Raw genomic sequence first — 15833 nt, 5'->3', positions numbered from 1 at the left:
TAATTTATGGAACTCCAAGAACCCTTGGAGTTATGAAACCTTTGCCCCTTTGTAACTGATCTATATATTGAAATCCCTTTCAGGGAACAGTAATGTTTTGTTTATGAGGTCTAACAATGGTTATATGCTGTTCCTCAGTTAAGTAATAATAGTAATTGTGGTAGTTGTATAAAGAGGTTGCCTACCAATTGACAGATATTATATTACTGTAGCAATATCACTCAGGCATACTAGTACTTCTAAAGCCAAAGATCTCTAAACATTTTACAAACTACAGTAACTATCATCATGTTAAATACATTAGACAAAGCTTTTAGTGGTCATGATTGTTTTGTTTAGAGAGCTACAGTTCCGGTGCACTAGATATACCCCTGGTGCTGTAGTTCTTATCGGTGTTATTTTTCTCTCTCTCTCCCTGTTTAGGCCGTTTCCTAGAAACATGCTCAGTGATTTATCTTGATCTCACAGCCCAGTGAAAACTCCTTTCTTGATAATGTCAAGTTCGGGCTACCCTCCTAACCAAGGACCGTTCAGCACAGAACAGAGTCGCTACACCACTCACTCTGTCCAGTACACTTTTCCCAGTACTCGGCATCAACAGGTAAGCAGCAGTCACTCTGCACTGCACATCATAAACGAGTCTCTCCTGTCTCTCAGTGGAATTGATTAATTTCATTGATCTCTCATTCAAGCGTCCAAAAAACTTAGGTAAGAATGGATAATGGGTAATTTTCCAAAAGGCTAGAAACCTCACCCAAAATACAGATTCCTAAACAAAACTGGGTGAGTACCTGTCTGAACCAAACCAAGTTTTGTTAGTAGGCCTGCTAACTTTGTGCGTAATTAGTTCCAACTTTGTACCCAGTAGGTTCTCAATAAATTCTGTTGGTGAGGTTGATAGTTGTTCTGTTGATGAGGTTGATAGTTGAGATAAGCTGCCTTTTTTTTATGGCATTTGTTAAGCACTTACTATGTGCTAGGCACTTTACTAAATGCTGGGGCAGATAGAAGCAGATCAGGTTGGACCCAGTTCATGCCCCATATAGGGCCTACAGCCTTAATCCCCATTTTACAGATGAGGTAACTGAGGCACAGAGAAGTGAAGTGACTTGCCCAAGGTCACACAGCAGTCAGATTTTGTACTGTACCTCAAAATAAACACCACATTGCATTCTGCTCTGTAGATTGTGTTTGGCCTACCTGCCCAAAGGGCTCGCTGAGAAAAATATGCCCCCCCACAATGATCTACTTCTCTTTGGGTTCTGCTAACATGCAGGGTCCCTAGGTCTGAGCATGGTAAAGATGAGGTAAGGGCAGGCAGTGTAACGGGAGAGGATGCAAGCAGCAGAAAGTTTTCTAAGGCAATATCATTGTCCTGGCCTCTCAAACTGTTTCCTGCTCGTGATGATTTGGGTAGTGTTTTAGTCTTCTTTATCCCTTTTATGTTCCCTGTAATGTGCCCAAGGGCACCAGTCTTATTTATCAGTCAATCAATCAACCGTATTTATTGAGCACTTACTGTGTGCAGAGCACTGTACGCAGCACTTGGGAAGTACAAGTTGGCAACATATAGAGACAGTCCCTACCCAACAGTGGGCTCACAGTCTAAAAGGGGGAGACAGAGAACAAAACCAAACATAACAAAATAAAATAAATAGAATAGATATGTACAAGTAAAATAAATAGAGTAATAAATATGTACAAACATATATGTATATATGTTTGTACATATTTATTACTCTCTCTCTCTCTCTCTCTCTCTCTATATATATATATCCCCTTTTTGTTCCCTGTAATGTGCCCAAGGGCACCCTTCCTCAGTTCCATGTATCCTGCTTCATTCCAGTCTCAGGCTGCTTTGTCTCCCCTAAGAAAGCAGAAAGGTTAATAGTTTAAAGGATGTTTGTTTAACCACAAGGGCCAACCTCTTAGAGAAAAGAGTGTCACCTGCTGAAATTGAAAGCACCTTTCTTACTCCACACCCAACTCACTTACCCAAGTGCTTTTGGGGGTTTTCAGTCCGCATGCTGTCCTGTTTGAACCCTGTTTAGCCTGGGGAGTTGATAGGATCACAACCTGAAGTGTTAAAAGAATTAAAAACTCACTGGGCTCCTTCAGTAAAACCTGCTGTCCAAGTATAGACCCTCCTTTTAATCCAGTAAATTCCTTTAAGAAAAAAAAAATCATAATCCATTTCAAAACTTAGTTTTGCTATTTTACATCAGTGGATAAACAAGGAATCTTTATGTGCTTGAATTAGGATAGGGGAGAGGGAAAGAGCACATATTTTACAATATAAAATATTTTAGGTTTGCATCTCATTCTGTTCTAGTCCCTCTCCACCCCCTTTACATTTATTGTCAGAAAGTGCTAAAGAATGGGTGTGTTGAAATTTCCTCATGATTACACATTCTAGAGGAAAAACTGGTCAAAATGTGTTTGCTCATTAGTTAAAGGCAATTTTTTCCTTTATACATTTTTATTTTTGAAAATAGATACTTAGCTTGATTGTTCCTTTTGGTCAAAGTCAAGATAACTGACATAATTTGACATTGAAGGAAGTCAAGATAACTGAACATAATTTGACATTGAAGGGACAGGAAAGAGCGTACTGTACTTTTCTCCTTTTAATTGAATTCAGTTCACTTTCTGGAGTACTTTACATTGGAACTCATAGGCTTAGGAAAGGTTTTTATAAAGAGGATGCCCACTAGTTGAGATCTAGATGAGGAAACTGGCTTAAATAAAAGCAGGAGAGGCTCTGATTCGACTGAAGAAAGAACTTATTGACTGTCAGTATGAAAAAACTTTGTAAAAGGGCTCCAGTGACAGTTATGGAGCGTCCAGTTTGGAAGAAAAGAATAAGAATTGTCTATCTTGGAGGATGTGTCAGTTTAATGTCATTTTAATTCTGGGAGCTATTTTCCTAAAGATTAACATTTTAATTCTAGGAATTCACAGTTCCTGATTATCGTTCCTCTCACCTGGAAGTCAGTCAGGCATCACAGCTTTTGCAGCAGCAGCAGCAGCAACAGCAACTTCGAAGGCGGCCTTCCTTACTTTCAGAATTTCATCCAGGGTCTGACAGGTAAGGCATCTAAAGCTTTCCACCTGTGGGTAAATTTGTGCTTATGTGTATAAAGTATATATATATATTCATTCTTCAAACCTATTTTCATGTTTTTACTTTAAGGAAACAGGCCTTATGAAGTCCAGGGTTTTTCATTGATGTACATTCTCAGCCTGCCTTATATGAAATTTCAAAACCTCTACTCCAGCTTCTTTTTCTGTCTACATTCCCCCTCTGCCAGGCATCAGTTTTTGTAGCATTTGGCTCAGAAAAAGGAGTCATATCCCTGACAAACCCCCACATTAAGGAAAACTCCCGCTCCTTGCTCAACACTGAGCTCATGCCCATGAGCATTACTTCTGACATCACATCCTCCCCAGGCATGTGTTGTTGGAAAAATATTCCCAAATTCCATGTGTTTATCCAAAATCCTTAGTAAAAGAATGTGTTATGGAAGAACTGAGTGTACCCTACATAGAGTGGCCAGTGATGGGACTTGTACAAGATGTCACATAATCACAGCATAACCCAGTCATGTCATACAGAATGTTTTGGTAGAAGTCTCCCTCAGCCTAAAGCATTTCTCCAGGTTTTCCCCTGCTCCTTCCCTTCTTGCAGAACCATTGCTTTCAGGTCCTTTGAAACAAGAGGGTCACCACAGTGAGGTGGAGGGAGACTGGACACCTAAAATAAAAATAGCAAACGTAGAGGCATCTGGTGCTGTATTTGCACCGTGTAGGACATGGACCTGCTGCAAACTGGACTGTCCAGTAATAATCAGAGGAATGGCCACCCTAACCTCAGCCCTCCCTTTTGCTAATCTTTCCTAACCCCTTATCTGCCTCCTCAAGTTTCAGCAAGAACTTTCATGCTTATGACTGACTATTTTTAAGCACAATTTTTGGTCTGACCTGTGTACAGTGCTGTTGTATTTTGAGAAACTGTGACAAGTGAAATTATACGACTCCATTAAAGAATCATCACAGTGTGAATATTATCCATCATGTTTCCTAGATTTCACTGGGATAAAATTCATACACTTGAATATTCAACAGAGGGTATTTGTCTTTCTAGGTAAGTAAGAAGCAGCAGAGTTAGTTGGTAGGTTTCAAATGTCATGACAGTAAAATATTTCCAGTATGTTGCAGAAGTTCAAGTAATTGGTTTATTTATACTGTGAACCCCTTGTGGGACAAGAACTGTGTTTGATTTGATTATCTTGTATCTTCCCTAATGCTAGGTACATGCTTTGCATATAGTAAGCACTTAACAAATGCCACTATTATTATTTATAGTTTGGAAACAAAGGGAAAAAACAAAATGTGCATTGCTGGGGGTTTCAAAGACACCCTTTATTGTTAACTGAAAAACTGCTAATCTGAAAACCATTTTCTTGAAAATGCCTTTAATCAGACATCTTGGAAAATAAAGGTGATTGCAGACAAAAATCAAGCTAATCTGACCCCTATTTTAGTTGGCTGTATATTTCATAGCATCCTTGTAAAATATTATTTACCCTTCCATTGAAGGAAGGTGGATATCTTTTATCCATTTTTAGGATTTAAATGCCTGAATTATTAGTGAAGATATTAACAAAAGAAAAGATTAGTAAAATGCTCTAACTTTGAAGAAAGCGTTCGCAGGTCTTAGGTAGATTTACTTTATGTGCATTGTTAATTTCATATTTCAAGTTTAGCTCAGCTGGGGATGCAAAAATAAGTATTTGGCCAACTGAGACCCTTTCCATTTTCTTAGGTTTTTTTAAAAAAAGTTTTGAATGCTGACTTGTGTTCCCAGCAGAGGGAAGGATTGCTTCCCCTTATGTATATTAGAGAGAGGTGAGGCTTTGGTCAAGTCATCAAGAGTGGGGAAAAAAATGAACTCTTTTTTGTTCAAGGTTTTACCTAGAAGCAATTAATCTAATGTTTACTGTTATTTAGGAGCTCTAGAGTTCCATTTCCTTTTACAGTAAGCCTTGCCTGATAGTTGGAATTAACCAGTGTGTGAGTTTAGTGAGAGCGTGAGAGTTCAGGATTTAGGCTTTTGGTATTTGGAGAAGACATTTTAGAAGGGATTATTATTAAAAAGAACAGTTACTTCTCTTGGAAAAATATCGGGAGATTTATATTTACTGAAATGTTGACATAAAGTTGTAGAAGATGTGAATCTGAGGCAGGCACTAGGAGAGAGAGAACTCAGCCACTGTGAGTTGTGCATCATCAGCCTCTACTGCAAGTCAGTCTACTGCAAGACAATCCCCCTTGGAGGCTGGGAGCCCGTTGTGGTCAGGCATTATTATTATAATGGCATTTGTTAAGCGCTTACTATGTGCAGAGCACTGTTCTAAGCGCTGGGGGTGGATACAAGGTGATCAAGTTGTCCCACGGGGGGCTCACAGTCTTAATCCCCATTTTACAGAAGAGGTAACTGAGGCTCAGAGAAGTGACTTGCCCAGGGTCACACAGTAGACATGTGGCGGAGCCGGCATTCGAACCCAAAGGCATTGTCTCTCTTTGTTGCTGAATTGTACTTTCCAAGCGCTTAGTACAGTGTTCTGCGCACAGTAAGCACTCAGTAAATCATCATCATCATCAGTCGTATTTATTGAGCGCTTACTATGTGCAGAGCACTGTACTAAGCGCTTGGGAAGTATAAGTTGGCAACATATAGAGACAGTCCCTACCCAACAGTGGGCTCACAGTCTAAAAGGGGGAGACAGAGAACAAAACCAAACATACTAACAAAATAAAATAAATAGAATAGATATGTACAAATAAAATAAATAAATAAATAGAGTAATAAATATGTACAAACATATATGCATATATACAGGTGCTGTGGGGAAGGGAAGGAGGTAAGATGGGGGGGATGGAGAGAGGGACGAGGGGGAGAGGAAGGAAGGGGCTCAATTAAATACGAATGAATGAATGAAAGTCTCCAGTGATCACCATTCATAGGAGAGGGCTGGAGTAGAAATATTTGAGTAGTCAGACCCTGTTAAAGTGCACCCTGTTATTAGTAATGTAACTTGAGGGGGTTGGGTTTTTGCAGAGCCCCACCTTAAGGAAAACTTGCATTGTACTCTATGTTGGTATCTAATGCTATGTGTGTGCGCTTAACCGTGTCATGCTATATCTAGGCAGATAAATATTGTAGGAAGAACATTCCCTAATTCTGCAATCACATCCTATCCAAAACACATGGTGAAAACACATTTTGCAAAATTGAATGTAAGTCTTTTCATTTTGGCGGGAGTGGTATGAGGGGGGCATAATTTTACTATTGGGTGAAAAGGGGTCTTTCTGAATACTCAAATTGTATGCATTAAAAGAAGTTAACAGTGCCTGATTTTCAAAACATACCATTTGCAGGTTTATTTTTATCTTTCTTCACTTAGGAGGGATGTCAGCCTCCTTGCAAATGTCTTTACAAATCAAGGTAGCATTACTCAGATTGCGGATACTGTTATAAGAGGGATATTGCACAAAAAATTTAAAATTTGTGGTTTTTACATTCTTTCATGTATTTTAGGCCTCAAGAAAGGCGAACTGGATATGAACAATTTCATCCAGGGCCAACCCAAGTGGATCACGATTCACTGGAACCTAAACGGCCACGCCTGGAGCAGGTTTCTGATTCCCATTTTCAGCGTGTCAGTGCTACTGTTCTGCCATTAGTACACACACTGCCAGAGGGTCTGCGAACATCTGCAGATGTTAAGAAGGTGAATAGTTTTCTTGGTCTGCAAAGGTTGCTGCTGCAAATAACGAAGGTCCAGCATTTGCCTTGTTTTGCTGTCACTCTCCCATTCCATGCCACCCACAGATCGATCAATCAGTAGTATTTATTGAACACCAACTCTGTAGAGCATCGCACTAAGACCTTGGAGGGTACAGTAAAGTAAAATGACGTGACCCTTTTCCCCAGCAGGGTCATTGACAATCTAACAGATTAGACATTAGCCGGGGATGTTGCTGTTGGGGTCAAGAGCAGCCCCCTCAGGGGGATAGTCAGAATTTCGTTAAAAAGTGACAATTCCCTCTCGGGACTAGAAGCTCCTTGTGGACAGGGAATGTGTCCACCAACTCTGCTGTAGTGTACGCCTTCAAGCTTTTAGTACAGTGCTCTGCCCTCGGTAAGCGCTCAGTAAATACCATGGATTGAATTCAAATCACAGAACTGGTGCCACATTTCTCCAGGTTTTGCATCTAATCATCCAAGTGCTTCTTTATCCCACTCAATTAAAAAGAAATTTAATCAATCAATCAATCGTATTTATTGAGCGCTTACTATGTGCAGAGCACTGTACTAAGCGCTTGGGAAGTACAAATTGGCAACACATAGAGACAGTCCCTACCCAACAGTGGGCTCACAGTCTAAAAGGGGGAGACAGAGAACAGAACCAAACATACCAACAAAATAAAATAAATAGGATAGAAATGTACAAGTAAAATAAATAAATAAATAAATAAATAGAGTAATAAATATGTACAACCATATATACATATATACAGGTGCTGTGGGGAAGGGAAGGAGGTAAGATGGGGGGATGGAGAGGGGGACGAGGGGGAGAGGAAGGAAGGGGCTCAGTCTTTAAAGGCAAGAAGATCCCGCAATTTGCTTGGGATCCTTTTCCAGTGATGAGTAATCCATAAAACAGGTCCACCTCGGCAATATCTGCATAAACCAAGCCAAAAATACACTTTGAGATGCCTGAATAATTGAGATGGCAGATAATTTGCTAGCCCAACCTAGCCTTAAATTGGGGATATTTTTCTTGTTGCTGAAATCGAAAACTCCCCCCTGCAATTGAAGATCTTTTCTTCTCAGTGGTTCTTCAAGGGTGATAAATCTGAAAGGATGTTAACTATTTGTTTTGAACCCTTCATGAGGTTAAGTACGATTCAGTCAATTGTCAGTCTTTTTACTTACTCCGAAAAGAGGATTCTCCTAGTTTCCCTGTCTCCCTAGGAGAGGGTGTGAATAAGGAAGAGAGGTTGGAGGGAGGCGGAGTGCCCTGAGAGAAGGTGAGACTTCCTGTGCCCTTTTTTTTTAATGCACAGGAGTTACATAGTTTGGGGAGACACCTTGTCCCACAAACCTAGGTAATAGGAGAAGTCAAGGTCATTTTTAAATATTTTTTTAATCACCCAAAGTGTTTGCAACTTCTATCATCATCTTTAAACTTACTGAACATGTTCCCTGAACATGAGAACAGAAAATCGTAAAGTGGTATCATCAAGGTCCAAACCCCCTAGAGCACCAGTTACTGTTCCTACAAGTTGATACCAAGCCAGTGCCGTGTTTCGTTTTACGTGTGCCAGGCACTTCTTGACCTGGAAGGTAGAATATTTTTGAAAAGCATAAGGTCACATAGGCTCAATTTTCCTTGGATCTAAATAGCAAATTGCTACTCCATACATTTTAAAAACGGATAATTGTTTAATATTTTAATCTCACAGCCAACTAAAGCTGAGTTCACCCTTTGAGTTAATTCAGAGGAAATTTTTTCTATTAATGGAACAAAAAAGCCATTTGTACACTGACTGGATTTCTGTTTATTAAGGTTGTTTGCTCATAAGTCTATTTGTCCTCAAAAAAATTACCTTCAAAAACTTACCTTCAGCTACTAGTTTTCATTCTCTCCCAATCCCTTTACTTGTAGTCTTAATTTTTAGTGCTTCTGGATTCCTGGGGGAAACCTCCATCTTGCTTTGGCCCCCCCCGATTGGTGTTGGAATGCGGTTGCGTGGTAGGCTACGTGAGGGGATTTTCTGGGGTCCCAGGATAAGCAAATGGATGAGTAGGAGGAATAAAATTTTTGCAAATCCATTTCCTGATGCCCTCAACTCAGTGCTTTTACTTTTTGGGCTTCGCCTCCGGTGACTCCCCCATAGCCTTCCTTACCTCTCTGTTCTCTTACTACAACCCAGTCCTACCACTACTCTGTGTCCGTTAATTTAATGATAGCATTGATTAATGATAGCATTTATTAAGTGCTTACTATGTGCAAAGCACTGTTCTAAGTGCTGGGGACGTTACAAGGTGATCACGTTGTCCCACGGGGGACTCACAGTCTTAATCCCCATTTTACAGATGAGGGAACTGAGGCACAGAGAAGTGAAGTGACTTGTCCAAAGTCACACAGCTGACAAGTGGCGGAGCCGGGATTTGAACCCATGACCTCTGACTCCAAAGTCCGTGCTCTTTCCATTGAGCCACGCTGCTTCTTATTGTACTTGTACGCTGCTTATTGTGCTCTCCCAAGCACTTAGTAAAGTGCTCTGCACACAGTAAGTGCTCAATAAATACAATTGGCTGGCTGGCTGCCACAACTTCACTCCTGAAACACCAGCCTACTGTACCTCAATCTCATCTATCTCTCCACTGCCCCTTGCCTTCCCTCTCCCTTCATATACGACGGCCCACCACTCTCCCCACCTTCAAAGCCCTAGCAAAATCACATCTCCTCCAAGAGGCCTTCCCCAATTAAGCCCTCTATTCTCCTACTCCCTCTCCCTCTGCATCACCTATGCATTTGGATCTGTATGATCTGCACCTCACCCTCAGCCCCACACCACTTATGTACACATTTGTAATTCGTTTATATTAATGTCTTTCTTCCTGTCTAGAGCTCCTTTTGGGCAGGGAATGCTTCTACCAACTCTGTTGTATTGTACTCTCCCTAGCACTTACTACAGTGCTCTGCATACAGTAAACACCCCATCAGTGCCATTGATTGGTGGATTGATTGATAGCTTTACTTACTATGCCTAAATCTCATCTCTCCTGCCTCTGCTCTAACCAGGGCAATTTCTAGACTCCTCAATCAAGTGACAATTTTTTGTCACCGTCTTAAAATATAAGAATGTGTGGGGGTTTTGGGTTTTATTTTTTTACCTTAAATAATGTTGCTAATGGGCTGTTTGGATAGAACTGATATATAGATAGATAGATAGATATACTGTAGTATATCTACATAGATAGATAGTATATATAGATAGTATATATACTGTATCTATCTATACACACGTATATATATATACATATATATACTGTATCTATATATATACACACGCATACACACACACACGTAAAATTTTAAGTTTTTAAATTTTGCTTTTCTTCTTGAAGGAGACAGGTTTTGGAGGCAAGCATGAAGCACCATCTTCTCCTGGTCCTGGTCAACCCTGTGCTGATGACCAGAATGCTTCACCATCAAAACTTTCAAAGGAAGAGTTGATACAGAGTATGGATCGTGTAGATCGAGAAATTGCTAAAGTAGAACAACAGATACTGAAACTGAAGAAGAAGCAAGTAAGTTGATTATAATAAGTTCATGGTACTGGAATTAAGCATACCACTGAAGCTGATCTTCCACTCCTAAAGTGGAAGGTAGCTTACAGTAGGTAATTTCAAACCATTCCCCAGTTCAGTTATTTGTGCTCTCTACGGCATTTGTTAGGTGCTTACTGTGTGCCAGGCACTGTACTAACTGCTGGGGAAGGTACAAGATATTCAGGTTGGACAAAGTCCCTGTCCCACATGAGGCTCACAGTCTACATAGAGGGAGTAGGACTTTATCCCGATTTTACAGATGAGTAAACCGAGGCACAGATAAGTAACTTGCCCATGGTCAGGCAGCAGGCAGTGGTGGAGCTGGGATTAGAACCCAGATCCTTTGACTCCTAGGCTTGTCTGTGCTGCTCCTTAACTTGATTAGTCTCTCTGATTGGGTTTTTCTGGGCTTGAAATAGTGATAGGGGTAAAATGGATTTGAATAGTATCAAAACATGTTTAGGCTCACCTGATTGTGGGGAATGATAGTGGTGGGGTGATCAGTGGATAGAGCCAAAGGGTTTCCAAATTTAGATCTGAAGGCTACCCTAGAAACCTAAAGTGATCATTTTCAGGTTTAGATTTTTATTATATGGGTATTTTCTAGTTCTCTAAGGATTATATTATCCAAGTTAAGTGTTGATGATGATGATGATAATTGTATTTGCTAAGTGCTTACTATGTACCAAGCACTGTTCTAAGCGCTGGGGTAGGTATAAGGTAATCAGGTTGTCCCATGTGAACAGTCGTAATCCCCATTTTATAGATGAGGTAACTGAGGTACAGAGAAGTTTAGTGACTTGCCCAAAGTCACACAGGTGATAGTGGTGGAGCCAGACTTAGAACCCACAACCTCCGACTCCCAAGACCATGTTCTTGCCATTAAGCAATGCTGCTTCTCTAACTTGTTGTTAACATGCTATTTTAACATGTTTGTTGAGCTCTGTTTATTTTCACATTTAATTGTTTCTCATTTTTTGACTAAAAATTATGAAATGTTTGGAGGAGAGCAGTTCATCAGTGGTATTGTTTGAGCACTTACTGTGTACAAAGCATTGTGCCAAGTACTTTGGAGACTACAATACAGTAGAATTAATAGACGCGATCCTTGCCCTCAAGAATCGACTGTGAGACTTTAGCACCCAGGACATGTGTGAGGGAATTTATTTTTAGTGATAATGGTTGGCACAGCACCATTTGCATTCTCTTATCCCTGTCACTTGGTTTCCTCCTGAGGCCCAGAGTAGGTGGGGAGGCTTGCAGCACATTGCAAAGACGTAGAATTTTGATTTCTAGGGGTTTAGACCTTTTGAGTGTTAAATTTAAAGTATTCTTTTTATGAGAAATTATGATGGATTTATGTTCTTCTGCAGTCCGTAATTTTATTTTGATTTCTCTGAACATTTTGGTTGAAGAAAATCCAGAATCATTTCTGTACTCTTAATAGCCAAACTGTATACATAACCACATTAAAAAGGATTACCCCTTGAAATGGACATTAATATCATAGGTTTTTCAGCCATCTAGTTATTACTCCATAAAATCTTAATTGGCTTTCCTGTTACCATTATGCCCACTTAGCCCTTTGTAAATTAAATCTTTATGCAACATGAGCAGCAAATGGTTGATCTGGAGTATATTTTATCACTAGTAGCTAATTACTGGTTGGAGTAACATGCTGCAGATGCTTGAATTTTTTTTTCCCTTCCCTTCTGTTTCTTAGCAACAGCTTGAAGAAGAAGCTGCTAAACCTCCCGAGCCAGAGAAGCCTGTATCCCCTCCTCCTGTGGAACAGAAACACCGCAGTATTGTTCAAATTATTTATGATGAGAATCGGGTAAGCCTATGTTTGGTTTCTGTTGGCCGTTGAATGCAATCTTAAAAGTAATACTTAAATTCATACTATGTCATCTTCAGGGTTGAGATGAAACTTGCCATTTTTAAAATACAGAATTTCAGAAATTCAATTCTTGGAATGTTTTTGATGGTGAAAATGACTTTTTTTAAACTTCAGATTCAAAGAATTCCTTTGGTATAAGCTGTGAAAATTAATGTGCTGCATCTCCACTCGGTTTTTCCATAACACGTGTTTTCAGTACATTTTGGATGGTTGTATGTTTAGGGAATCAGGGAATGTTCTTCCTTCAGTACCTTCTAATAGGATAGAACAGGATGTGTTGTAAGGGGAAATGTTCGTTGCGTGTGCGCCGTTTTGGTCAAGGTGAATTGTACTAAAGCATGAATGTTTCCTTAGCACAGAGTTTATCAGGAGCAGAGCCCCCATGATGTAGGAGAACTGAGTGTATGGAGATTTCTGGTAGATATATTTTTTTAAGATTGTAAAATATTTTGCCTGTTGACTTCTGTTAAGCATATAAATATTGACAAAAAGTCATTATTTCTAGATGCAGACCAGGAACAAATAGGGCACATGCATTCCATGGTATTCTTATTACAGTGATGGAGCTAAAGGAAAGCTAGTGGCTTGTTATTGTGACTGGACTAGTTGAACGATTTAATGTGGCAATAAACAGGGGCCAACAAAGCTTCATAATAATTGGGCTTCTCAGGAAATTGAGTAATATTTGAAATGTGATATCAGTGAGCTTTTTATTTTGGATTTTAGTTTCCCTCTGATTCATGAAGTCCTTTCTGTGCTCTCTTTGAAGAGAACAAACGCACTTAGGAAAGTCCAGGCTGTTATCAGTCATTTTGATTTTCACTTTTCACAATGATTATAGAAAAGATACTGTTTTCACTTTTGCTAAAATGGAGGCGAAAAAGAGATCATTTTCTTCTCTCAGAAGTTTCTAATTTTTCACTATCACCAAATTTGACATGATAAAGTGGTGTCCCATATTATCACTGTTAGGATTCTGTTTCTCCTAGTTTGACTAGATTTTCTTGTAGTAGAAAAGATACTGGAGATGGTAAGCGTTTTGACTTAAAATTTGCTGGTGTTTAAACCATGAGAAACAAATTATTTGTTAAAGATAACTGCAAGATATAGCTTCAGATGCCTCAGCCCATTCAGGAAGCCTTTGGGAGCAGGCACTGTAGTGGAGAAATTGACTATAATCATAGTGGTTTGCGCAGTGTCATTCACTCTCTCGTGCTTGCTAGTCATGTTCCCACTAGGATGTGGAATGCAGCAATAAGTAAGTTCAAGAGCTCTACCCCAACCTTCCCTATCAGCGTTCTCTGGCTCAGTTTCTTTGTTCCCCTGAGCCAACTTTCTAGCTGTACCTCACTCTCAACTCTTTCAGTCCCCTTGCACACACTGTTCTACTAACATGGAACTCTCTCCTATCCAGACCAGGAGATCATAGCTCTCCCCAACTCAAAACCCTTCCAAAAATCCCACATCCTCCAACAAGCCCTCCCTGATTAACTCCCAAGTCACATCAATCCAACAGTAATCCAATAGCCGGACTTTCTTATTTATTTAGCTCTCCATTTATGTGTTTTTATTTATACCCTTCCTCAACAGTTATGGAATGGGATAATTTCCCCTGTTAGAAAATAAACTTCTTGTGGGTGAGGAACATGTCTTATTCTTCTGTTGTACTTTCTCAGTCAATCAGTTGTATTTTTTGAAAACTTATGGTGTGCGGAGCGCTATACTAAATGCTTGGGAGAGTAAAATATAGCAGAGTTTATAGACACGTTTCCTGTCCACAAGGAGCTTACAGTGTAGAGAGAGAGACAGACATTAAAATAAGTGATGGATTGTACATAAGAGCTGTGGGGATGAGTGTGGGGTGACAAAGGGTACAAATCCAAGTGCAAGGGTGGCGCAGAAGGGAGAGGGAGTAAGGGAAATGAGGGCTTAGTCAGGGAAGGCCTCTTGGAGGAGATGTGATATTAACAAGGCTTTGAAGGTGAGGAAAGGGGTGGTCTGTCATATAAGGGGCAGGGAGAAACTGGGCGTGGGCTAGGGGTTGGCAGCGGGGTAGATGAGATCAAGGATCAGTGAGTAGGTTGGTTTTACAGGAGTTTTTTCAGTGTGTTGCACCCAAAAGGTGCTTGGTAAATACTGAGACATTGTGAAGGTCACGTGATTCTTTTTCATGAAAAATACATTTGTAGCCTTAGTGATCTGGCTTGGCCAAAAGACCAAAGCCCCCCAGGCAGTTTTCAGGATAGTTGCTTTTAGCCAGTGAAGTGTCTGCCACCTGTATTAGCTGGGTATTTCAGGACTCCTGCTGAATCGGTACACTCTACGAGACATCCTGTGTGGCTATTTGGTCGGAAACCGTCACCAGTGTTTAGAGGCCCAGTAGACATTCCCTACTTCTGGCTCTGTCTAGTTAGGGAGATGAATAGGTACAAGCTTCTAAATGTGCAGCAGGTAAAAGAGTAGGAGACTAGAAAGAAAAGATAAAAAGCAAGCATTTGTTTAAATAAATATCAGATGAATAAACAGATATATGCATGCGTGCCATCGTGGCTGGTGGAGCGGCATAACCAGAAAGGCAGAGGATTAATCAGGAAATAAATGCCTGTTAGAGGAAACTCTGAAGATGGACAGGGACGTGGTTGACCTCATTAAGAAGTTTCCTCACCATCCCTGTCATTTAAGTCAAGGCTTTCCTCATATTTGGCTGACGATCTTTCACGTGTGGCTTCTTCAGGCCTTGCCATGAATGAGACTGTTTTGATTTTCAGGTCCCAAATGATGGAACAGTTTATGATGAAATGCTAAACCTTCCTGTGCTTTGAAGGTCAAATATTAATCTGCTTTTCAGTATGTTGAAAGTGTTCCCAATTTCCCCTCCATGCATAAGAACATTCTTGACCAAGACTTAGTGGCTACTTGCTGCAGGCAAACAGGAATGGGAAAATTGAGTGGGTAAAGAAAACTCACTCATTTTTCTCATTTTTATTCTTCTCTTCTCATGCTGTGAACTCATCTATAAGTCTGGCTGGATGAGGGTCAGTTCAGAAAAGCCACATATGGGTTGACGGGTACATTGTGACCACAAAATGCTGTTGGCACATCCTTTCAGAAATCTGTCCTCTGTCCAGCAAGATGGTGAAAGAAAAATAAATAACATGAGAGTGACTCTTGGTTTTTAAATGAGGCTGATGTTGGAGAAACTCTGGCTCAAGTAAGAATTAGAATTCAGTCTAAGATCTGTTTAGTCCCCAAACAGACTATTTTACCAGGACGATACTAAAACAGCTCCTTGATCTGCAATTACTTTGCACAGCTGTGGGCTCCAAAAATATTTGTCAGTTCTCTAGTTTCAGAATAATAATACATGTAGAAAAGTAGTAGTTGTCATGGAGCAGGGCACAGTTTCTAAAAATATCCTATTTGCTTTTCTTTGTTTTGGGTATTTTGTGAGTATCTGTGACACTAGGCTAGAGGAAGGAATTGAAAGTAGGCTATCTGTAATTTCATGGTTTTTTATTAAAGTAC

General features: G+C 40.1%; 1 protein-coding gene across 7 annotated transcripts in view; it reads left to right on the top strand.

The window, feature by feature from the left end:
• NCOR1 (nuclear receptor corepressor 1) overlaps positions 1–15833 on the top strand; it is a 118991-nt gene that overhangs the window by 39401 nt on the left and 63757 nt on the right. For 3 of the 7 annotated variants that reach the window (XM_038758878.1, XM_038758880.1, XM_038758879.1), the window contains exons 1-5: positions 494–601; positions 2952–3088; positions 6602–6794; positions 10205–10387; positions 12132–12245. In XM_038758878.1, coding sequence (XP_038614806.1) covers positions 494–601; positions 2952–3088; positions 6602–6794; positions 10205–10387; positions 12132–12245 — 735 coding nt within the window. Of the gene's footprint in view, positions 1–423; positions 602–2951; positions 3089–4084; positions 4145–6601; positions 6795–10204; positions 10388–12131; positions 12246–15833 lie in introns of those variants that run through there. The other 4 variants (XM_038758877.1, XM_038758881.1, XM_038758876.1 and 1 more) reach the window with 3 other exon arrangements.

The sequence above is a fragment of the Tachyglossus aculeatus genome, chromosome 17, assembly GCF_015852505.1.
Source record: "Tachyglossus aculeatus isolate mTacAcu1 chromosome 17, mTacAcu1.pri, whole genome shotgun sequence".
Taxonomy (NCBI): domain Eukaryota; kingdom Metazoa; phylum Chordata; class Mammalia; order Monotremata; family Tachyglossidae; genus Tachyglossus; species Tachyglossus aculeatus.
This window is presented reverse-complemented; position numbering and strand designations above follow the sequence as displayed.